At 33.2% G+C, this 26,215-nt stretch overlaps 2 protein-coding genes across 2 annotated transcripts in view; one reads left to right on the top strand and one right to left on the bottom strand.

Moving 5' to 3' along the window:
* Positions 1-92: 92 nt before the first annotated feature.
* On the bottom strand, positions 93-25,198 carry fermt3b (FERM domain containing kindlin 3b). Its single transcript, NM_200904.2, is given in 15 exon segments — positions 93-561; positions 3,171-3,312; positions 3,650-3,774; positions 5,614-5,829; positions 7,827-7,933; positions 9,474-9,598; positions 9,674-9,720; positions 10,003-10,134; positions 10,451-10,558; positions 11,271-11,373; positions 11,604-11,772; positions 13,389-13,505; positions 14,863-15,096; positions 17,750-17,881; positions 25,089-25,198. Coding segments are annotated over 14 exon segments (1,929 nt in total). The 5' UTR covers positions 17,874-17,881; positions 25,089-25,198; the 3' UTR covers positions 93-381.
* macrod1 (mono-ADP ribosylhydrolase 1) overlaps positions 17,208-26,215 on the top strand; it is a 196,325-nt gene continuing 187,317 nt past the window's right edge. Inside the window, exons 1-2 of the mRNA XM_087280407.1 lie at positions 17,208-17,423; positions 17,793-17,919. The gene's annotated coding sequence lies outside the window, so the exon portion shown is untranslated. The remainder of the gene's footprint in view (positions 17,424-17,792; positions 17,920-26,215) is intronic.

Genomic DNA, 26,215 nt, shown 5'->3' with positions numbered 1-26,215 from the left:
ACATACTAAATATACACAGCACACACACACACATCATAACAAACTTTTTAATGAGATTAATTGTGATTAATCTTTGCCCAGCACTATATATATATATATATATATATATATATATATATATATATATATATATATATATATATATATATATATATATAATTAAAATATATTATATGTATGTGTGCTCTTGTGATGATTTATACAGATGTATTAGATGTGCATGTGGAAAACCATATATATTTCACAGTTAGTATTCTTATTTTACATGCATGTATATTAAATGCTAAATGACAACTTGTTGAAAACATGTACAAGAAATGCCAGTCGCTGTGCAGTGCTAATGCTGATTTCTCATCCGTTTCCTCCTCTAGTTGTGTGTGTTTAGAGAGCGTCGTGGCCTCCAGTGAGTTTATGGAAGAGCTCTTCATTCAGTGTGTCGCTCTGTTGCCGTGAGCGCGTGGACATGAAGATGTATCCTCCAATGTACTCATGCACAACCTTACAGTCTGCGTTCACACAGCCGAACGCTATGTTAATGTTGCCATCAAATTCAATCGCCACCTTGAAGAGAGAGAGAGATAGAGAGGTCATATTATCACATATAACCTGACATGTCATTCAAATGTTCGTTATTCGTTTACTACAGGTTTTATGCTCACTTAGGCTCTGTATATTTGTTAAAAAACACAGTAGTATTGACCCTTTCACATTTCCGGATTTCTCAGTAGCGCAACTCATAATAGTTTGGGGAAAAATACAGTGCAGTGAATGAGAGAGTACAACTAATTCTTTTTTTACAATCCAATTAGCTGAAATAATAAAAGAAAAACTCCACATTGGTGATATCAAGACTTTCAGAAAACGGGAAAAAAATAGCATGAGACTGATAACGGCAGCCAGAAGAGAGAACAACATTAAATTCTACTGTCCCGCCTCCTTACACTATGCAGCTTAGTCTCGATTTCAGAGGTCGCCACAGCGGAATGAACCACCAACTATTCTAGCATATGTTTTTTACAGCGGATGTCCTTCCAGCCGAAACCCAGTACTGGCAAACACCAATACACACTCATTCTCACATATACACTATGGCCAAGTTAGTTAATCAATTTCCCTATAGTGCTCATCTTTGGACTTTGGGGGAAACAGGAGCACCTGGAGCAAACCCTTGCCAACACGGGGAGAACATGCAAACTCCACATAGAAACGCCAACTGACCCAGCTGAGGCTCGAACCAGTGGCCTTCTTCTACTGCAAACCGCTTAGCCCTCATTGTAAAATTGTATTATTATTTAAAATAACTGCTATAAATTTTAATATATTTGATGGAGATTAATTTTAAACTGTTTCTAGTGTTGGGTTGCAGCTGGATGGGCATCCGCTGCATAAAACCTATGCTGGATAAGTTGGCAGTTCATTCCGCTGTGACGGCCCCTGATTAATAAAGGGACTAAGCCGAAAAGAAAATGAATGAATGAATTTTAAACTGCAGACAGGTTCAAACTGTTCAATAATTCTAATATACTTTCACATTATCTTATTAATATATACAGTTGAAGGCAAAATTATTAACCCTTCTGTAAAATGTTTTATTATTTTTTCCAAATGAAAAGAGCAAGAACTATTTCACAGTATTTTCTACAGGAAAAGTGTTATTTCTTTTAGTTAGACTGGAATAAAAATGTTTTTGAAGTTTTACAATTTATTTTAAGGTCATAATTATTAAGATTGGGCAGTTGGGTGGCTCAGTGGTTAGCACTGTCACCTCACAGCAAGAAGGTGGCTGATTTGAGTCCCGAATGGGTCAGTTGTTGTTGGTGCTCAGTTTCCTCCACAGTACAAAGACATGCGCTTTAAGTAAATTAGGTAAACAAAATTGACCGTAGTGTATGTGTGTGAACATGAGAGTGTATGGGTGTTTCCCAGTGATGGGTTGCAGCTGGAAGGGCATTCGGTGTGTAAAACATATGCTGGATAAGTTGGCGGTTCAATCCGCTGTGGCGACCCCTGATAAATAAAGCCACTAAGCAGGATGAAAATTAATGAATGGATTATTAAGAACTATTGTTTCAATTGGTGGGGCGAGGCAGTGGCGCAGTAGGTACTACTGTCGCCTCACAGTAAGAAGGTTGCTTGGTCGCTGGTTCAAACCTCGGCTTAGTTGGCCGAGTGTCAGCTCAGTGTGGAGTTTGCATGTTCTCCCTGCCTTCATGTGGGTTTCCTCCGGGTGCTCCGGTTTCCCCCACAGTCCAAAGACATGCGGTACAGGTGAATTGTGTAGGCTAAATTGTCCGTAGTGTATGAGTGTGTGTGTGGATGTTTCCCAGAGATGGGTTGCGGCTGGAAGGTCATCCGCTGCGTAAAAACTTGCTGGATAAGTTAGCGGTTTATCCACTGTGGCGACCCCGGATTAATAAAGTGACTAAGCCGACAAAAAAATGAATGAATAAATGAATGTTTCAATTGGCTACAGACCACTGTTGTCCAATGACCTGCCGAATTAATCTAACTTGCCAAATTAACCTAATTAACCTAGTTAAGCATTTAAAGCTGAATGCTTATATTTTGCTAAATAACTAATAAAATATTATGTTCTGTCATCATGGCAAAGACATCAGTTATTAGAATTATTGGTCACACTTTACAATAAGGTTCATTAGTTAATGTTGATTAATGCATTTACTAATGGGAACAAACAATGAACAATACATTTACTACAATATTTATTCATGTTCGTTAACGTTAGTTAATGAAAATACAGTAGTTCATTGTTAGTTTGTTAACTCATGGTGCATTAACTAATGTTAACAAGTACGGACTTGGATGTTAATAATGCAGTAGTAAATGTTCAATTATGATTAATAAATGCTGTACATGTGATGTTCATGATTAGTTCATGTTAGTAAACGCATTAACTAATGAACCTTATTGTAAAGTGTTACCGAATTATTTATTAAAACTAGTATGTTTAAAAATGTAATGAAATAATCTCTGCGTAAAATAGGACTTGCGAAATTTTAGAAAAAGAAACAAAGTTCACAGGAGTAAAACAAAAACTATTTCATGTGTAAAAAATGTAAAAAAGGCTAATAATTTTTTCAAAAATGTTCAAACAGTTATGGAAATATTCAGAAAATAAAAGTTTATTTCAGAATTGTAAAGAAACCTACCTGTCGAATGTCCCAATTAACATTCCACTGTCTCATATTATTATAGCGCCAGGTTTTCACCACATCTCCAACTCCCAGGTCTATGCGGATCAGACGGTTATTGGCGATGCCCAGAACTTCATCTTTACGACTGCCCTTAAACCTGAACAAATGATGAGATTGTGAAGCTGATTAACTGCTACCAAGGGGGACATTAGAAATACCAAATCGTCCCTCAATTTGAATATCTGATATTGAACAGCTCTGTTTTTATGATGACAAAAGGTTTTTAAGTGTTTAGGCTTTCAAATGATTTTCAGTATTGTCTAAATGACTGTGATAGCCACTCAAATCAAAGAAGGGGAGCTTTACTGTTCAAAGCAAACAAACTTGAAGTCCAGAGTAATGGTTTTTAATAGTCAGTGAGAAATAAGCCGAGATATAACTGTGCAAGAATGGGCTGATCATCTTTTTTGTGCCTCTTCGTTTAGTTTATTCACCTGACCATGAAGTAGGAAATGCCAAAGTCTGGAAGAGCTTGCCAGATCTGCAGGAACTTCAAGATTGCCGATGTCAATGAAAGCTGTGCAACGTTCTGAAAGGCCTCTAGGATACGAGGGGTGAGCTGAAAAAAAACAAAACAGGTGAAGACTGTTTACATAGAAACACATAGAAAAATCGTTTGAGAAATCGGTTCTGCATCGATGCTGAGACTTTCAATATGCATCGCTATTCTCTCTCAAACCAATTCTGAATGTTGTTTTTTCAACAGCAGATGGCGCTGTATGCTTTACAAACACACAATTTCTTTCAAAGACCAATTGAATCTAAAATAAGTATTAATAAAGTTACTAAAGGTTTAAGTGAATTACAAAAGTCTTCATAGTGAGCTGTTTAAATTAATCTCTTGACATATAAGTCTACTTACACAACTCAGCACAAGTGCTCTTGAGAGTATTTAAGTGCATGGTTAAAAACTAGCCTAGAGTGCCATCGGCTGCAATTTAAAACTAGCCTAGAGTGCCATCAGCTGCTATTTAAAACTAGCCTAGAGTGCCATCAGCTGCTATTTAAAACTAGCCTAGAGTGCCATCAGCTGCTATTTAAAACTAGCCTAGATTGCCATCAGCTGCTATTTAAAACTAGCCTAAAGTGCCATCAGCTATTAAAAACTAGTCTAGATTGCATCATCTGCTATTTAAAACTAGCCTAGAGTGCCATCTGCTGCAAAAAAACTAGCCGTGAGCTATCATCTGCTGTTACAAACTAGCATAGAGTGCCATCTACTGCTAAAAACTAGCCTTGAGGGCTATCTGCTGTTAAAAACTAGCCTAGAGTGCTCGTTGCTTTTAAAAACTACCTTAGAGTGCCATCTGCTTTTAAAAACTAGCATAGAGGGCCGTTTGCCATTAAAAATTAGCCTAGAGCACCATCTGCTATTAAAAACTAGCCTAGAGCACCATGTGCTGTTATAAACTAGCCTAGAGTGCCATCTGCTATTATAAACTAGCCCAGAGCACCATCTGCTATTAAAAATTAGCCTAGAGCACCATCTGCTATTAAAAACTAGCCTAGAGCACCATGTGCTGTTATAAACTAGCCTAGAGCACCATGTGCTGTTATAAACTAGCCTAGAGTGCCATCTGCTGTTATAAACTAGCCTAGAGTGCCATCTGCTGTTTAAAACTAGCCTAGAGCGTTGTTGGCTGCTAAAACCTAGCCTAAAGTGCCATCTGCTGTTAAAAACTAGCATAGAGCACCATCTGCTATTAAAAACTAGCCTAGAGCGCCATCTTCTGTTATTAAAAACTAGCCTAGAGCATTGTTTGCTGTTAAAACCTAGCCTAGAGGGCCATCTGGTGTTAAAATCTAACCTAGATTGCCATCTGCTGAAAATAACTAGCCTAGAGTGTCATCTGCTGTTTAAATCTATCCTAGAGTTTCATCTGCTGTTTAAAACTAGCCTAGAGGGTCATCTGCTGTTTAAATCTAGCCTAGAGTTTCATCTGCTGTTTAAAACTAGCCTAGAGGGTCATCTGCTGTTTAAATCTAGCCTAGAGGGTCATTTGCTGTTTAAATCTAGCCTAGAGGGTCATCTGCTGTTTAAAACTAGCCTAGAGGGTCATCTGCTGTTTAAATCTAGCCTAGAGGGTCATCTGCTGTTTAAAACTAGCCTAGAGTGTCATCTGCTGTTTAAAACTAGCCTAGAGGGTCATCTGCTGTTTAAATCTAGCCTAGAGTGTCATCTGCTGTTTAAATCTAGCCTAGAGTGTCATCTGCTGTTTAAAACTAACCTAGAGTGCTATCTTTTGCTAAAAACTATTAGGTCAGAATCGATTCACGAGCAAATAGCTATGCATTTTGAAAATCTCAGAACCATGCAGAACCGATTTCTCAGATGATTTTTCTCCACAGCTCAGCAGCACAAACACTGATTTGACTGGCCAGCACCTTTGATAGTTACCTGTTTGGGCTTGTATTTTTTTTGGTATCGCGGCGAGACGAGGCTGTGTGTGTTGATGCTGTCATCGGTTTGAGCTGCAGCAGTCGAGGAGTTGCTGCGCTGCATGGACAAAAACGTCTGGATGTTTTTTACTTCATTCTGATACGAGCTGTCCAATAATGTCAGACCTTTTGATGCCAGCTTACAGCCAGCCATCCACTCAGAATACTGCTTCTCCTGCATAACAAAAATACATATATACAGTTGAAGTCAGAATTATTAGCCCCCCTTTGAATTTTATTTTATTTGTTAAATATTTCCCAAATTATGTTTTATAGAGCAGGAAAATTTTCACAGTGCGTCTGATAATTTTTTTTTTTTTCTGGAGAAAGTTTGTTTTACTTTGGCTATAATAAAAACAGTTTTTTAATTTTTTAAACACCATTTTAAGGTCAAAATTATTAGCCCCTTTAAGCTATATATTTTTCCCGACAGTCTACAGAACAAACCATCATTATACAATCACTTGCTTAATTACCCTAACCTGCCTAGTTAACCTAATTAACCTAGTTAAGCCTTTAAATTTCACTTTAAGCTGTATAGAAGTGTCTTGAAAAACATCTAATAAAATATTATTTACTGTAATCATGGCAAAAATAAAAGAAATCAGTTATTATTAAAACTATTATGTTTTGAAATGTGTTGAACAAATCTGCTCTCTGTTAAACAGAAATTGGGAAAAAAATTAACAGGGGGGCTAATAATTCTGACTTCAATTGTATATACTGTATATATATATGTGTGTGTGTGTGTGTATATACAGTATACAACAGTTCTCAAATCTGATTGACTGATAGCCGTGCGATATTCTGCAATATCAGATCTCCTACAGACCCTTTACCCTTTGCGTATTACTCCTCCCACATACAGTCAGCAAAAGCAGACACTACAGATCTAAAGTTTAAAAGATGCACACTCAGCTGTTTAGCTGTCAGCTTATGATTTTAATCCAATGTGGAAGAAAGTAGTTTCACATACAAAAGGGTTTTTGAAACGCTCCATGTTTGATTTTGTTTTTATACACACAATTATGCCGTCAAACTGTTGTATAAACGCAATATCACACTCGTAGCAGTGCTATATGGCTGTATATTGGCACTGAGGGGGGCATCGCACGCCTCCCACCAATGCCATACAGCCATATTGCACTGCTACTCGTGTGATATTGCTCATATATATATGATCCACACAAAACCAAATAGTTTGAACTTCACACAAAAAATACAATTAATAAAAGTTAAGATCAAATAGAATAGATTAAAATTAGCCCAAAAAATAGTTTACAATCACCTAACTCAAAAACATTTAAGTAAACACAAGGAATCCTCTTTGAATCATTTTTTTTCAGTATAACATAATGAAGCATTGATATCTGGAAATGTTAAAAAACCAAATTAGCATAACGTAAGGCTAGTTTAGACTTTCAGTAATTCAGATTTGCCAATACAGTAATAACTTGCATTTAAAAATATATTAGATTGGATTAAAGTTACTTTGAATTGTAATAATATGACATTTTTTAACTTCAATTTTAATTAAATGCAGCTTTGGTGAGCTTAGGCAAGAGACTTGCCTTTTTTCCTTTTTTCATTCTTTTGTATTTTGTTCACATACAGTTGAAGTCAGAATGATTACCAGCCCTGGATGTTTTCCCCCAATTTCTGTTTAATGGAAAGATGATTTTTTTTCAACACGTTTCTAAACATAATAGTTTTAATAACTCATCTCTAATATTCTTTTATCTTTGTCATGATGACAGAACATTATATTTGACTGGATATTTTTCAAGATGCTAGAATTCAGCTTAAAGTGTCATTTAAAGGTTTAACTAAGTTTGGGTAATTAATAAAATCATTGTATAACGATGGTTTCTTCTGTAGACAATCAAAAAAAAAAACATTGCTTAAGAGGGCTAATAATATTGACCCCTAAAATGTTTGTTTTTTAATTAAAAACTGCTTTTATTTTAGTCGAATTAAAACAAATAAGACTTTCTACCAAAAGAAAAAAATATTATCAGACATACTGTGAAAATTTCCTTGCTCTGTTAAACATAATTTGGGAAATATTAAAAAAATAAAAAAATATTCACAGGAAGGCGAATAATTTTGACTTTAACTGTATTTAATAAAAACAAATTATAATAGGGCTTTAAATATAATGAAAGTTTGTACGTTTTCACAGCGCAGGTAAATTTCGTTCATGCCTTCAGGTGCAGGTATGAGGAGTTTGATGCAGAATTTCTGGCCTGCAATGTTGACATCAGGAGCGACTTCACAACCTGAAGAGATGCAGATGGTTTCAGTTTACAGCCTCATTACACACTGATGAACTGATGAAGACTTGCTTGCTGCATTCACTGAGGTGTGAAAATATATTCACATGTTGTACAAGCACAGTATGGGGAGCTAATGCAGAAATGACTAAGCTGACAGAAAAGCAAACATAATACCGTGAGCTTATTAAAGGACTGAAGCTAAATCTTTTTTCTTTTTTTTTTGCATAAGTCTTTGTGAGACCAAAGGATTTTATTAGTTATTATTTAGTTTTTTTTCTATTGTAGCAAGTTCTGTTTACACAATCAGATTTATTCTGTCTTAAGTACTAAAATAAATATATATTTTTGCTTGTTTTCTTTTGAAAAAATAAGATTATAATATAGAAAATATAATAAATAAGACATAATTATAAAAAAGAAAATATATATTATTTATTATTTATTATTGTATTATAAATTAAAATAAAACACAATTAAAAAAAAAAAGTCACATAAAATATTTATTGTTTCTCGAGTAGCAAAAGGGAAATATTATGCTGTGGCCAAGATAAAATAAATATCCATTTCATTTAATAAAATGAAAAAAAAAAAAAAAAAAGAAAAACAATTGGGTTGTTTTTTCACACCAAAATAAGAAAAAATAAAATACTACAGAATAAATAACGAACATAAAATGTTTATTGTTTCTCGGGTAGCAAAAGTGGAATATTATGGTGTGGCCAAAATAAAATAAATTCAAATATTCATTCATTTAATAAAAAAGTTTGGGTTGTTTTTTTCTCTCACAAAATATGATAAATTAAAATATCAATTAAATAAAAAGTAAAATAAAGTATTTATTGTTTCTCGTCTAGGAGATGTTTAATATTATGGTGTGGCCAACATTTAAAAAAATGTAAAAAAAAAAAAAAAATTTTAATTAAAATATAATAAACATTTGGGTTGTTTTTTTTTTCTCATCAAAAAAGAAGAAAATAAAATACAATTAAATAAATAAGTTAAATAAAATATTTATTGTTTTTCAAGTAGCAAAAGTTAAATATTTAGTGTAGCCAAGATAACATAAAATATCCATTAATTTAATAAAATAAAATAAACCTCGGGTTATATTTTATCTCACCAAAAAAACAAAATAAAAAAAGTTAAATAATCTATTTATTGTTTTTCAGGTAGCAAAAGTGAAATGTGGCCAAAAATAAAATAAATGTCTACTAATTTCCTTTCATAAAATAAAAATAAAATGAAAACGTTTGGGTTGTTTTTTTTCTCACCAAAATAAAATAAAATAAGATACAATAAATGAAAAAGGTAAATACAATTTTTATTGTTGTTCAGGTACCAAAAGTGAAATATTAAAATATTGGTGTGGCCAAAATAAAATAAAATAAAACAAAACACTTTTGTGTTGTTTTTCTCTCAACAAAATAAGATAAATTAAGATACAATTAAATACAAAAAAAGCAAAATAAAATATAAATTTTTTTCAAGCAGCAAAGATACATTTTTTAGTGTGACCAAAATAAAATAAAATAAAATAAAATACCTTTCAGGTTCAGTTGTTGTATGGGCTCCCCGTACCGGTCCTCCACGCTTTTATAATAGGAGATTGATGTGTCCTGAAATTTGCACCAGTACTGCTTGTAACCCTTTAGAGTTAGTCTTTTAGGCCTATGAAATGATGACAGATGTAGTCAAACGTTCATGAGAGTAACAGTAAGAATTGGCCAAGTTCAGGTGTCTTACCGAAATATTTTCAGATAGTCATTGAGCTCTGGAGGAGTCATGTTGTCCTGTGAAATAAAGCAGAGGCTCACTGATGAGTTCAGTCTCAATGTCTCATTTATCTGCTGAATTATCAGAGTACACTGAAAATGATTCATTGTATTTATTACATTTTTTTACAGTATAAGTGGTTGCAAACAGTTTATGTGGGCTGAATTTAAACAAACTAAGATAAATATTACTAAATTGAAATAGTTTGTTTCAATTCAGCCCATATAAACTGTTTGCAAATACCTTAAAATAAATGTAGTAAATAAAGTGAACCATTTTTTTCAGTGTATTTCTCTCACCAGCATGTCTGTCGTGCTGTCTCCCTCTCCCACCATCTTGACCTCCAGGGATTTCAGAGCAGACTCCAAGTCATCCATCCCTTGACAAGAAGAGCCTATTTCCTGAGACGTGGACAGCTTTCCAATGTGGTACTGAATTCATTCATTCATTCATTAGGAGAATTCAAAGCAGAGATATTATGTCAGAATTCCACTGATTCCCTTTAATTGTATTTATTTCATTTTGACATTTTTTAAACACTTATAAAATTTCAAATATAACATTTTAACTTATTTGTTTTCTTTAATTGTTTTCAATCACTAATGGAAAAGTTTGACCAGACTATTCACCCAGGTCTGGAACCACTTGAGGGTTGTAAATATTGCTTTTTGGATGAACTATCCCTTTAACACTGGTATCAGTTTGACTAATCTGTTTTAGGGTTGTATTATTTTTCTATTGTTGTACCTGCAGGGCTCCAAACAGCATCATTTCCTCTTCTGTGCAGTCTATATCCTCTAAAAGAACAGCCCAGCGAGCTTGTTCATACAACTGTGTCAAACGCACGGCATCATACTGCAACAAAGAGAGAATTCATATCTTCATTTATTAAGAACTGATGCTTGCGGATGGTCGAAGTCAAATTTTGCTACATGAATACAGTGTTGTGACAAACAAAGGCTCATCATCATCATCATCATCATCATCAATTCATTTCTCTTAAAAAAGCCAGATGCTGTCCAAACACTCCAATAGTATCTGGATGCAGCCTTGATGATGGAAGCGGAGACTGCATATCTCAGTGATGCAATGCGCTTAATGGAGCTAGTGACGTCACTGTAAGGGGTGGGGTTAGGGGTGGCGTTAGGTGAGCGCATTAAAAACCATTGGTCCCACTTTATATTAAGTGTCCTTAACTACTATGTACTTATATCAAAAAATAAATATAATGTACTTACTGTGTTTATAATGTATTTGATAACACTTGTGGTGCTTTTGAGTTGGGACAGAGGTTGGGTTATGGACAGGTTTGGTGGCATGGGTAGGTTTAAGGGTGGGTTAAGGTGTGGGGATGGTCAACAGTGTATTTACAAATGCAATTACAAAAGTTAATTACAGATGTAATTACATACATGTATTTAATCTGGCATTATTACTCAATAAATACATGTATTTGCACAATAAGTACATTGTAACAAACTATTAGTTCCTGTGTAAGTACATATTAATTAAGGCCACTTAATATAAAGTGGGACCAAACCATTAGATGCACCTCAAACACTCTTACCTTAGGATCCATGTCATGAAAGGTGTAGTATTTGAAACGAAGCCATAGTTTGTCATTTTCTTGTATTCCCTGCTGCATTAGCGATCGGGATGAATCCAGCCACCTTCACAGAAGAGCATGTATGAAAAGTTGAATATTATTTCAATATTCTGTGAGAAACATAAGTTCCTGAGGCTTCATTGGAGTATGATGTAATTCTAACTGAAACGAAATATTGAGTGGAGGGTCTGACTATAATTTTCTTTTATAATAATCTAACACTGTGTCCTAAGAACATAAGAAGTTGCGTTTCCAAGTTAAAATGACTTTCTGTCCTATCTGAGACGGCTGTACCTGGTGTGAATATGAGTTTTGTCCACCACACTGGCCGGCCGGTAGAGTTTAGCGATGGCTTCAGGAGCGGGAGACGGCAGACTGAAGGACAGCATTTTATACACAGCCTCAGTCTTCGGAGAGACAGCAAAATGAGCCGGCATGCCATTGTACAGAGCCTGAACAGAGCCTGTGTCAAGAAAAAACTCACTTTAAACTAAAACACTGTGACCAAAGTGAAAACTGCGTATTCAAAAGTGTTTAAAAAAGTCAAGATTGAGGCAAGTTCACTCCAAGAACAATAACAATAACTTTATTGATAATTAACAATCTCCATTCGCATCTGGAACCAATGCATATTATCATTGTGTTTATTAAACACGCACAGATTTGTTGTCTGCGGCTTTTACAGTTAGATTCTGATTCACTGTAAGTGTTTTGGGGAGCACGGTGGCTCAGTGGTTATCACTGTTGCCTAACAGCAAGAAGGTCACTGGTTTAAGTCCTGGCAGGGTCAGTTGGCAGTTCTGTGTGGAGTTTGCATATTCTCCCTGTGTGGGCGTGGGTTTCCACCTGGTGCTCCTGTTTCCCCCACAGTCCAAACACATAGGTGAATTGATTAAACTAAATTGGCCGTAGTATATGTGTGTGAATGAATGTGAATGGATGTTTCCCAGTACTGGGTTGCAGCTGGAATGGCATCTGCTGTGTAAAACGTATTCTGGATAAGTTGGCCGTTCATTCTGTTGTGGCGACCCCTGATGAATAAAGAGACTAAGCTGAAGGAAAATGAATGAATGAAATTAATTTCAAGAAATGACTTCTCTGTGCTGTTATTATCATAGTTGTGTTGTGGACTTAGATTTGAAAATCCACAGTTTTATTCGACACAAGCTTGCTTTTATTGTATACAGGTCTTCCTCATGCCATTCTGGTTGGGGTTGAGTGCTTTAATACAGCAATACTTAAATTTATAAGTATTAATGTTTCATAAGAGATAAAATGTAAATCCAATTTTATTTACTGTTAAAATGTCTATGCCTCAAAGAATCCTAAAAAGCTTGTTTTCCTGAAAAAAAAATCACACAGTGGAAGTTTTTAGTTTTAATTTTTAGCCCCTTGTATATTTTTCCCACAATTTCTGTTTATCGGAGAGAAGATTTTTTCAGCACATTTCTAAACACAATAGTTTTAATAACTCATTTCTAATAACTGATTTATTTTATCTTTGCCATGATGACAGTAAATAATATTTGACTAGATATTTTTAAAGAATTCTCTTTACAGCTTAAGTGACATTTAAAGGCTTAATTAGGGTAACTAGACAGGTTAGGGTAATTAGGCAAGTTATTGTATAACGATGGTTTGTTTGTAGACTATTGAAAAACAATATAGCTTAAAGGGTCTAATAATTTTGACCTTAAAATGGTGTTTAAAAAAATTAAAACTGCTTTTATTCTAGCTTAAATAAAACAAAGAAGATTTTCTCCAGAAGATAAAGTATTATCATACATACTGTGAAAATTTCCTTGTTCGGTTAAACATCATTTGAGAAACATTTAAAAAGGAATAAAAAAATTCTAACAATTGTGGGCTAACAATTCTGACTTCAACTGCATGACAACAACAACAACAACAACAACAACAACAACATAATGATAATAATAATAATAATAATAACAACAACAACAATATTTTCATTGATATTTTAAATATTTTAAAATAGAAACTTTTTTTTTATTTCACAATATTGCATTTTCATTTTCAATATTCAAATTTGGTAGTAGAAGTAAGCATTCTGTGCACCTGCAGTTAGAGGAACGTCAGTAAGATCGTACAGCTCTTCTGAGGGATCTTTATCTTTCTTTTTCTTTTTCTCCTCAACAGGACGGAGCAATGAAAGCTCCTCTGGGTGACGGATATCTGAAAGCCAGAAAGATTTATTTTTCCAACTTGACACTTGGTAACAGTTTTCTTACAATGTCTATAAAAAATCATCACACCCCTTTGAAATAACTACTTTATACTCTCAGAATTTATACTCTTTGTTGTACCAAAGAAGGTACCGTTTTATGGAACAGAATTGTACCTTCAGACAAAGAAACAAATTTGTACCATTGCAGTTTGTATCTTTAATGACATGATTTGTACCAGGGGAAACCAAAATGTACCTTTTGGTTTTTAAAACCTGCAGAAACAATATTGTAGCTTCATCAAATGAACAAATCTGATCCATGAAGAATCACTGTACCACTAAAGTGACAAGAGACTTCTTCAAGGACTGTTTAAAGGCATTTTGCTATATCCAAAATGTGTCAATTTATTTTTAGTAACATGAATGAAAAGATCTATATTTTTGCTAAACATTTCACAACACTTTTCACAAAAATGTTACAGAAATACATTCTCATGTACAATAGAAAACATTTTTCCCCAATTTTCACACAATACCTTATATATATAAAATCACTTAAAAGTGAATTTAATTGACCTAATTTTAAAATAGAAATAGATATATGCAAAAGTATTGTAATGAGTTATGCACAATGTTTGATTAGTTTTACAATATTAAAATGTCTGCATGAACACTTTGCATATGCAGGACTTTTGCCGGCTCGTGTGTGTAGTGGAAAGCAAACGCCAAAAGGTGTTATATGAAACTGTATTTATCAGAAATTTCTTACCAAATGTTTATTTAAAATGCCTTAAATGTTTAGTTTTCAATACCTGTAGTTTTATTTTAGCAGTTGTTTTGTTTTATAAAACTTAATAATTAATGTTTATGAGTTTCTTTAAACATGTGCTTTTCAATGATGGTTTTAATATGGAAATTATTCATAAAATCACTCTGCCTTTCAAGTAATATATTTATTTTCAAATATATTGTAATGAAGGAGTTGTCCAACGCTTATGTATTTTTTATGAGAACAATAATGTGCCTCCATTTCAATTGTACCATAAAAGGTACAGAGCAGCATCATGAGAGGTCTTTTCTGTACTATATAAGGTATAAATTTTGCAAAGGTTCAAAACTGTTCATTTATTTGTACCACCGTGTACCTTTTTTTCTGAGAGTGTACTTGTCATACAGCCTGAAACCTAATCATATTTCAATTACTTTTCCAGCCTTTGAAATGTTTTTATAGGCTTCTCCTAACCTGTGCCTTTCTGCAGCTTTATCTTGAAGATTTTTTGAAAGCAGGGTGTAATGTGAGTAAAGTTTTCACAGGGTATGATGATTTTCTATAGGCAGTGTATATAATCTGGATCAATCACTTACTGAGAACCCTGCAGATGCCCATGACACAGCGAAACACAGGACTGGAGAAACAGGCTCTCATTTTCAGAGTCGCTCCATTCGGCAAGCCGAGTCTTAGAGGCTTGTGCTGCGGGGTGAAGACAAGACGGGCGTCTGCATGAACCCCACATTTATCCAGCGTCCAGCCGGTCCTCAACAACCACTGCTGCTTCTGCTCCCACCACAGCGCATGATCTGACCAGTCCTTCTTCAGCACTGGGAAAAACAAGACACAGGAACACAAGGGTAAGTGAACCAACTTCAAATGACTCTAAACCCCTCCTGTGGGTTTTAAAGGAGACCTATTATGAATATAGGTTTCCCCTGGTACACATCATGTCTTTAAAGATACAAACTTCAATGGTACAAGTTTGTTTTTTTTGTCTAAAGTTACAATTCTGTTCTATGAAAAAGGTACTTTCTTTGGCACTGTAAGAAAATTAATTAATCCATATCAAACAGTCCCTTAAAAGTCATGTCTCGTCTTCAGTTATGGGTTCAGGTGCGCTTTGCATTCCCACTACAAGCGTACTGGGCCAAAGCCCAAGTGAACCGCGCTCTGGCATACCTCTTCCAACTGGGCCAGGGCCGGCCAAGTGACCCATGCCTGAGCCCGATTCAGAGCACTCACACTTTTCAAACGATCCGGGAAATGGGCCTGGGCATGGTTCGGACAGCACAGTGTGAGTACACTCTAAATCTAAATGATGTAAAATCAACATACATTCACTCGAGATGCCACAATAACAAATTAAAACGTGCTTATCGAGAAGCTGAACAAAATTAAGAGAGTTTAAGGCAACTATACAATTTTGGCAATGCCATTTGAAAATTAATTTTCCATTTTAAATAAGTTGATTTTTCATATAGAAAGCAAAATCTTTACTGTCACTTTCAACTAATTTATGCACCCTTCCTGAATAAAACGACTTTTATTTAAGAATTTATATTCCAAAAGTAAGGCAAGTATTAATTTACATTTTTAGGTCATTTAATTACAGTTACTTATAAATTACTTGCTTTAAATGCTCTAAATTAATCTATCAGTTCTGTACAAATCAATTCAGAGAAGCAGAATAGTTGTAGTTTTGTTTTACAAATATTCATTCATTCAATTTTTTTCCAGCAAAGTGCCTTTTTTAATCTGGGGTCACCTCAGCGGAATGAACCGCCAACTTTTCCAGCTTATGTTCTATGCAACGGATGCTGTTCTAGCTGCATCCCATCACTGGGAAACACCCATACACTCTCATTCACACACATACACTACGGATAATTTAGCTTACCAAATTCATCTAGCACACGTCTTTGGACTAGTGGGGGAAGCCAGAGCACGCGGAGGAAACCCACGCAAACACAGGGAGAACATGGAAACTTCACACAGAAATGCTAACTGACCCAGCCGAGGCTCGAATCAGCGGCCTTCTTGCTGTGAGGCGACAGCACTACCTACTGCGCCACCCCGCCACCCATTATACAAATATATATTTAGCAAAATAATTATTTTTTTCAACTTAAAAAATGTACATTTGTCCAACAGTTGCACATGCTTAAAACTGATAGATAGAGTAAGAAATTAATGACAATATATGGTATATGAAATTTGGTGTCATTAATTTGAAACATTTAATGTTGTCATTTATATAAAATGCTTAACTTTTCTTTATTAATAATGAATAATTACTTTAATAAAGCTACAAGTGGGCGAAGCAGTAGCGCAGTAGGTAGTGCTGTTGCCTCACAGCAAGAAGGTCGCTGGTTCGATCCTCGGCTCAGTTGGCGTTTCTGTGTGGAGTTTGCATGTCCTTCCTTCACGTGGGTTTCCTCCGGGTGCTCCGGTTCCCCCACAGTCCAAAGACAAGCGGTACAGGTGAATTGGGTAGGCTAAATTGTCTGGAGTGTATGAGTGTGTGAGTGAGTGTTTGTGGATGTTTCCCAGGGATGGGTTGCGGCAGGAAGGGCATCCGCTGTGTAAAAACACGGTGGACAAGTTAGTGGTTCATTCGGCTGTGGCGACCCCGGATTAATAAAGGGACTAAGCCGACAAGAAAATGAATGAAGCTACAAATTCCTGTTTGACTTAAATTTAAAAGAGCCGTGTTTCTGCTTTCTATGCATTGGGATTTATAAAGGTTTTAAGTAGTTTTGAGTCAAATAATTAAATTACTTTTTACACAAAGTAATTTAAACGGTAATTTAAATACAACTGTAATTATCTAATTAGTAGGCTATAACATTTTGAAGTGACTTGTTGTTACGTCCCGTGACTGTTTTATTTTTGTTTCTATATTGCTGTTTTTCTGTTTCCTGATTTCTTTCGTTTACAGATTGATGCCACCTGAGTCTAATCTGCGCAGCTAATCAACTGAGCTATAAATACTGGCTGCAACCAACCAGAAGGCAAGGTAGAGGGGAGATGACATGTCTCACTTGAGCTGCTCCAGTCTGGAGCATCTTGCATGTTCTCCCCGTGTTGGTGTGGGTTTCCTTCGGTTGCTCCTGTTTCCCCCACAGTTCAAAGACATGCGCTATAGGTGAATTGGGTAAGCTTAATTGTTCGTAGTGTATGTGTGTGAATGAGAGTGTATGGGTGATTCCCAGTGATGGGTAGCAGCTGGAAGGGCATCCGCTGTGTAAAACACATGCTGGATAAGTTGGCGTTTCATTCGGCTGTGGCGAACCCTTATTAATAAAGGAACTAAGCCAAAAAGAAAATGAATGAATGAGTATCTTGACCAACACTGATTCCAATAATCATAAACGTTTCATTGGTGATGCATGTACATTTATTATATGCCTGTGATAGTATTAGTGTACAACTCAGTCAGTGATATGTATGTATATATGTAATAGTCAGTTTTGAACTCACTGGTCTTCTCCACTATTTTGAGAATCACTCCACCAATGTGCAGGTCAGAGGTCACACTGATTTGCCGTGGAGGAGCATCAGGACCAAGATCCTCCACCGTGACGTTTAGGTCCCACGCTGCCATTCTGCTGCCTAGAAGATGGACATGAGGAGATCTGATCACACATAAGGTATAATACGTTGCATTTTGTGCTTTGGATCATAATATACATTCACTGGCAACTTAACTGCCTGTTTAGTTGCTCGGGAACTGAGAAGTCTAAATTCTCTTGACAGTTAAGAGTCATTGTACAATTAAAACAAGCTGTAAGTTTGTAGATTAGTCATAAAGCTGCTTATTTTGAAGCCAGTGTAGTATAACTATGGAGGACAAGACCTGCAAAAACAATAAATAAATAAATACACAAATAAATAAATAAATTAATTAATATATACACAAATTCCTGCATAAATAAAACAACAAACAAATAAATATGCAAACAAATAAAAAAATAATAAATAAATACACAAAATTCTGCATAGATAAAACAATAATTAAATAAATACACAAATAAATAAATGCAAAAATAAATAAATAAATATATACACAAATTCCTGCATGAATAAAACAACGAACAAATAAATATGCAAATAAATAAATAAATGAATAAATAAATGCACAAATTTCTGCATAAATACAACAATAAATAAATAAATATCCAAATATATGAATAAATATATACACCAATTCCTGCATAAATATAACAACTAATTAATAAATATGCAAATACATAAATAAATGTATGTATAAATCTACAAATTCCAGCAAAAAAAAAATATATATAAATAATTAATAGTGCAGTGTAAAAGGGGGGAAAATTGTCTTATTCCCCCAACATCCATGTAATTTATTTAGTTAATAATCTTCCTGCATTATTTATATATTTATTCATGCAGGAATTTGTGGGTTTTATATATATTTTTATTTGCATATTTATTTATTTATAGTTTTTGTTATTGTTTATTTATTTATTGCAGGTTTTCATCCTCCATACATAACAACAGGTTGTGGAATAAGTCCCTTTATTTTGTAAATGTGTGGCTAAACTCCTCCACAGGCAACAATATAGAAAAACACAATCCTAAAATTAAAAGTGCATGAACTTTATTTTTGCACACTGTAATTAATTATTATTGCACAGTGTAAAAAAACTGTTATTTAACAGTTCCTGTATTTTTTGATTCACAATGGTTTCTGTTTGTGAATTGCATTATGAGATGTTGATTTCTGCTCTGTCCACTTTTGATGATGAAAATTCAACTCTACAGTTTAACAAAGTGACTTTTATTAATATTTTAGTTGTTTTAAATAATGTAATGTATAATATAAATAGGCCTGTAATACAACAGAAAATGTACTGGCAGTTTATTACAAGGGTTTTGTACCATAATATACAACAACAACCCAGAAAATATATCACTTTAAACTATTAAAATTGTTAATAAAAGTCACTTTTTCAAACTTTTCAAGGTTAAAAGTTTTTGGAAGAAAGATCAAACTTCCATAATGCAATTCAAGAGCATAAATAAACATAATAAAGTTTTTTACACTGCAGTTCAGCAAACCGTATCAGTACGAAATTGTTCACTACATTTTACTGCTCATTTACAAACAATTTGATGATAGAAACTAAAAGATGATCCTGTGCTTTTGTTATGTTGTCAATACACTGTGAAAAGTGATTAGTTGACTTTACTTTAAAAAGGAAGTAAACATCATAAACTTATCTACATATAATTTAGTAAAAAATTACTACATGCATAAAAATTAAGTGAAGTCAACTCAACTGTTCCAATTTACAACATGTTTGTTTACTTTTTTAAATCAACTTCCCACTTAAGCAGCAAGTTCGTATCACTTTTAAAAATACCGTGATAAAATTGTTTACTGTGTATAGCTTTAACAGATCATTTAATAAGTATTTCAGCATTAATCACAGCAGTGCCCATATATGAACACTCATTTGAACACATATATGTACACTCTAAATATACTGGGTTGTTATGACCCAATTGTGGGGCAAATATGGACAAACTTTGAGTTAAAAAGCGTAATTGAAATTAAATTGTAAAGAATTAGCCCCTTATTGAGTTTGTCCATATTAGCCAATGTTGGGATACAACAACAAACCCGTTGTTAAAATAAAATAAAAAAATTTTTATAGTATAGGCTGTCAAACGCACAGCTTACGCACAGTTCTCCTTCACATCTCTGGAACAAAAGGATAAAACTGTTACCCAATCACACTAATGGGCGTGTATGTCCGAGTCTAAAATCTGCTATGCCTATTTAAACAGTGTGTTCAGATTAGGAAGGTTAAAATAGGGCACAACACATCCCATTTCTTCAATATTATGATGCTTTTCATGTGTAAAAAAGTGTTGAAAACATTTAACGTCAGGTAACAGTACAACATTTTTTAAGTACCTCTATCAGAGACACGTAGATGTGGTAAACTTGGTTTAAAAAAAGTATAAAAACCATTAATTATTTAACATTTAACACTGTATTAAACTAATAATAATACAACATTTAATACTGTATTAAACCATTAATTATTTAACATTTAACACTGTATTAAACTAATAATAATATAACATTTAATGCTGTAATAAACCATTAATTATTTAACATTTAATACTGTATTAAACTAATAATAATATAACATTTAATACTGTATTAAACTATTGGATATATATATAACATTTAATACTGTATGAAATTAATAATTATATAAACTATGATATATATATGTAATGCAACTAATGGTATATTATAGTATTAAATGTTATATATCCAATAGTTTAACACAGTATTGAATGTTATACAATTAATAGTTTAATACAGTATTAAATGTTATATATTGAATTGCCTAATATGAAATCATTTATATCTCATTAACTGTATTAAACTATCAATCATATAACATTTACACCGTAATAAACTAAGGCACAACACATCCTATTTCTTCAATATTATGATGCTTTTTATGTGTATAAAAGTGTTGAAAACATTTAATGTCAGGTAACAGTACAACATTTTTAAGTACCTCTATCAGAGACACATAGATGTGGTAAACTTGGTTTAAAAAAAGTATAAAAACCATTAATTATTTAACATTTAACACTGTATTAAACTAATAATAATACAACATTTAATACTGTATTAAACCATTAATTATTTAACATTTAACACTCTATTAAACTAATAATAATACAACATTTAATACTGTATTAAACCATTAATTATTTAACATTTAACACTGTATTAAACTTATAATAATATAACATTTAATACTGTATTAAACCATTAATTATTTAACATTTAACACTGTATTAAACTAATAATAATATAACATTTAATGCTGTAATAAACCATTAATTATTTAACATTTAATACTGTATTAAACTAATAATAATATAACATTTAATACTGTATTAAACTATTGGATATATATATAACATTTAATACTGTATGAAATTAATAATTATATAAACTATGATATATATATGTAATGCAACTAATGGTATATTATAGTATTAAATGTTATATATCCAATAGTTTAACACAGTATTGAATGTTATACAATTAATAGTTTAATACAGTATTAAATGTTATATATTGAATTGCCTAATATGAAATCATTTATATCTCATTAACTGTATTAAACTATCAATCATATAACATTTACACCGTAATAAACTAAGGCACAACACATCCTATTTCTTCAATATTATGATGCTTTTTATGTGTATAAAAGTGTTGAAAACATTTAACGTCAGGTAACAGTACAACATTTTTAAGTACCTCTATCAGAGACACGTAGATGTGGTAAACTTGGTTTAAAAAAAGTATAAAAATGAGGAAGAAAAGTGACTTTGATTGTGTCATGCTTGTTGCTGCCAGACGGGCTGGTCTCGGTAGTATTTCAGAAGCTACTATTGCACATCTTTAAATAATGTGAAGAAGAGAAAGCATGCAGTTCTGTGAACCAAAATGCCTTCTTGGTGTCAGACATCAGAGGACAATGACCAGAAGAAATGCAGCAGTAACTCAAATAATCTTCATTGAAACAGAGCATTTCTAAACAAACAGAACATCAATCTTTAATGAGGGACTCAATAGAAAAGAGTTGCCTTATCTGAAGATTCTCAACCTTGCTTCGACATTCAGATTGTGGGGTTATAATTTGGTGTAAACGAAACAAAAAGCATAGATCCATCCTGACTTACAGTATGCCAACAGCTCAGGATTCACATGTCTTTTTTAAATGTAATTGAAAAGACTTATTTATTAAAATAAGTAAGGGGGCTTATAACAGGGGCGGACTGGGACAAAAAATCAGCCCAGGCACTGTAGCCACACCAGCCCACATTACCACATCGACACAGCCCTATCCACTGACACGCACATTCACTACTTATATTGTTGTATAGATAGTGAAATAATGTAAGCAGTACCATATTTTACGCAGCGGATGTCCTCCAAGCTGCAACCCATCATTGGGAAACCCCTATACACACACATTCACATACATGCACCACAGACAATTAGGCCTACCCAATTCACCTATAGCACATGTGTTTGGACTTGTAAGGGAAACCAGGAGGAAACCCACGCGAACATGCAAACTCCACACAGAAACACCAACTGACCCAGCTGAGGTTTGAACCATTGACCTTCTAGCTGTCGACATTGTCCTCACGAAACTTTTTCAGTTATTTTTATGCATTTGGCAGCATCTGATTTTAGAGCAATTTTGGTTTTCTCTGGGCTTTCGGCACCGCCTTTTTCTGACCTTTTTTACGGTCCATCTCTGACAATTAGCTTGTGTTGCACTTACTTTTGTTTGACATTCTCGCCAAATTTTGATTACGTCCACGTAACCTCTGATTGGGTCGGCCCATCTCGAAACCAGTCGGCTATTGCCGATTGGGCCAATGCTTAACATTTATTATCATTATTATTATTATTATCATCATCATCATCATTATCATAATATTCACATCTAGCAAGAGATAAAAGCTGCCTGCATGTAAAAACAATACATATAAAAAACGTTATTAAAAAAAATAGCATACCGGCCCACATTTAAAAAATTGTCCAGCCCTTCTGGCATTTGCCAGAATTGCCAGATGGCCAGTCCGCCCCTGGCTAATAATATTGAGCTTTTTTATTTATTTAAAACCGCTTTTATCCTAGCCAAAATAAAACAAGACAGACTTTCTCCAGAAGAAAAATATTACAGGAAATACTGTGAAAAATCCTTGCTCTGTTGAACATCATTTGGGAAATATTTGAAAATGAAAATATATACAGGAGGGTGAATAATTTTGACTTCAACTCTACATAATTTATGATTTTTGACATTCGTAGCTGTGAAATGATTGAAATCATTCAGTGTAGTGATAAGGAACTGTGATGCAGTTCAAAACTTGCCGGAACTACTTTAGCTGTGCGTTTATCTGAAAATAACAGCACACCTTATTAGAATGTTCATCAGCCAATCAGAATCAAGCAGCAGCCCTGTAATGTCTTTAATAGGCATGAAGAGTCACATGTTTAGCATGATCACAGTGATGAGTGATGGTAGTGACACAGACACATGTGCTGCTTCATTTTTGGGTGTGATCAGGCTATTTTACTCATAGTGGTCGATACTTCCCGTTTACACGCGAATCACATGGAACCACATTTCCTCATTTGGTCAAGCATTTAATCCGCCACTAGATGTAAATGGGTGTGTTGGTGTGTGTGTATGTCTGTGGGCGCGTGTGTGGGTGTGATAATACTGAACACACAGTCGACTGAAACTGAAAACTGATACAGATCTGAACATAAGAAACATACAGTATGTGTGAGAAAAGCAAAATTAATGCCTTATTAATATTGAAAATAAATGTTTTTAAGACTTTAATCAATGCTAGTTCATAACGTACAAACAATGAACGATATATTTTATTACAGTATTTATTAATATTATTGAACTGTAGTAATGAAATAAAGTATTAATTGTTAGTTCATGTTAACTCACAGTGGATTAACTGTTAACAAGCACAACATTGGGTTAAATAACGCATTAGTAAATGTTGAACTATGATTATTAATAAATGCTGTACAAAAAGTGTTCATTATTAGTTTCTAATATTATAGTTTATAGTACTAATAAACCATTAAATAAAAAGGTTACCTAAAAGTCTTACTTATTAAAATAAGTCCATAGAGATGCATCACTAAGACTTAAAGTACCACACACACACACACACACACACACACACCCACACCCACATATATATATATATATATATATATATATATATATATATATATATATATATATATATATATATATATATATATATATATATATATATATATATATATATGACATTAAATACTGGATAAAACCATTAATTATTTAACATTTAATACAATTTTATACTATTAATTATTTAAAATTTAATATTGTATTAAACTATTAATTATTTAACATTTAATACTGTATTAAACTATTAATTATTTAATATTTAATATTGTATTAAACTAATAATTATATAACATTTAATAATGTATTAAACCATTAATTATTTAACATTTAATATTGTATTAAACTATTAATTATATGACATTAAATACTGTATTAATTATTGGTCATATAACATTTAATACTGTATTAAACTATTAATTATTTAACATTTAATACTGTATTAAACTAATAATAGTATTACATTTAACACTGTATTGAGTTGGTAATTATATAACATTTAATATTGTATTAAACTATTTATAATATAACATTTAATACTATATTAAACTAATAATAATATAACATTTAATACTGTATTAAACTATTGGATATATATAACATTTGATACTGTATGAAATTAATAATTATATAAACTATGATATATATATAATGCAACTAATGGTTTATTATAGTATTAAATGGTATATATCCAATAGTTTAACACAGTATTAAATGTTATACAATTAATAGTTTAATACAGTATTAAATGTTATATATTGAATTGCCTAATATTAAATCATTAATTATATAACATTAACTTTATTAAACTATCAATCATATAACATTTACACCGTAATAAACTATTAATCGTATATCATTTAATATTGTATTAAACTATAAATCATTAAAACAATATTGACTATTAATGATCTAAAATATACAGTACAGTTATTGTTTTAACTACAGTATCTCATTAGTTATTTTCATTTTAATATAATCACATTCAACGTATCTAAAATGTAAGTCAAATAATGATCATTTATTATATTTACCTTATTTAGTTCTGCTGATAGTGTCTCCGTCCTCTTGATTTGAATAATTGAAAGCAGGGAAGACTCTTTGTAAGATACACAGACACATACACACACTCTCTGAGATACAGACACACACACACTGTCTCATGTGGACCAGAGCTGTATAAAATCAGTTGTGGTTTTTCGTGTCAGAGCTGACGAAGGGTGTTCCTCTTTTCTCAGTTTCCGTGTAACAGCACTGTGCTTCACCCGGTTGTTTTCACACTTACTGCGCTCTTACACAAGAAAACACAAACTCATCAGAGACACAACTGAGGCTTGATATTTGGCAATGTTGTGTGTATGCTTTATGCTTTAGTCAAATGCTTCAATCATCAGACAGTGTGAAAGAGTTTAAATAAGCATGAATGACAAAACAAATATGGGAAATATGTATTAATGTAATGTAAAAAAATACTATTTGACTAAATCTGTTTTGTTCTTGAGAACGGCATGGTGGCTCAGTGGTTAGCACTGTCGCCTCACAGCAAGAAGATCACTGGTTTGAGTCTCGACTGGGTCAGTTGGCATTTCTGTGGGGAGTTTGCATGTTCTCCCCGTGTTGGCGTGGGTTTTCTCTGGGTGCTCCCGTTTCCCCCACAGTCCAAAAACATGCGCTAGAGGGCAAGTGAATAAACTAAATTGTCTGTAGTGTGTGTGTGTGTGAATGAATGTACAACTGTATATTACAATATTTTAAGAAAAATAATGTTATCTACAGCTATTTATTTGCCAGAAAATGACGATTGGTCAGAAAAACAAACATTTTAATTTGTTATTCCACCAAATAATGTCTTACCATGTCTAACAATGAAAATAAATAATAAAACAGAACTTAGGGCACCATTAAATTAAGGTTTACCATTTTTGGCATGATTTTCAACGACTTAATGAATAAAAAATAAATAAATACAAGCCAGAATTTGATTTATAAAATGTTTTTAATCCAAATATTACATGTACTCTCTCTAATAATTCAAGAACAAAACATTCATTTTCCTTCGGCTTAGTCCCTTTATTCATGGGGGTCACCACAGCGGAATGAACCGCCAACTTATCCAGCATATGTATTACACAGCCAAACACACTCATTCGCACTAATACAC

Source organism: Danio rerio, chromosome 14 (assembly GCF_052040795.2).
Source record: "Danio rerio strain M-AB ecotype USA chromosome 14, GRCz13ab, whole genome shotgun sequence".
NCBI lineage: Eukaryota > Metazoa > Chordata > Actinopteri > Cypriniformes > Danionidae > Danio > Danio rerio.
The sequence above is the reverse complement of the archived record's forward strand: the minus strand, read 5'-3'. Positions and strand labels throughout refer to the sequence as shown.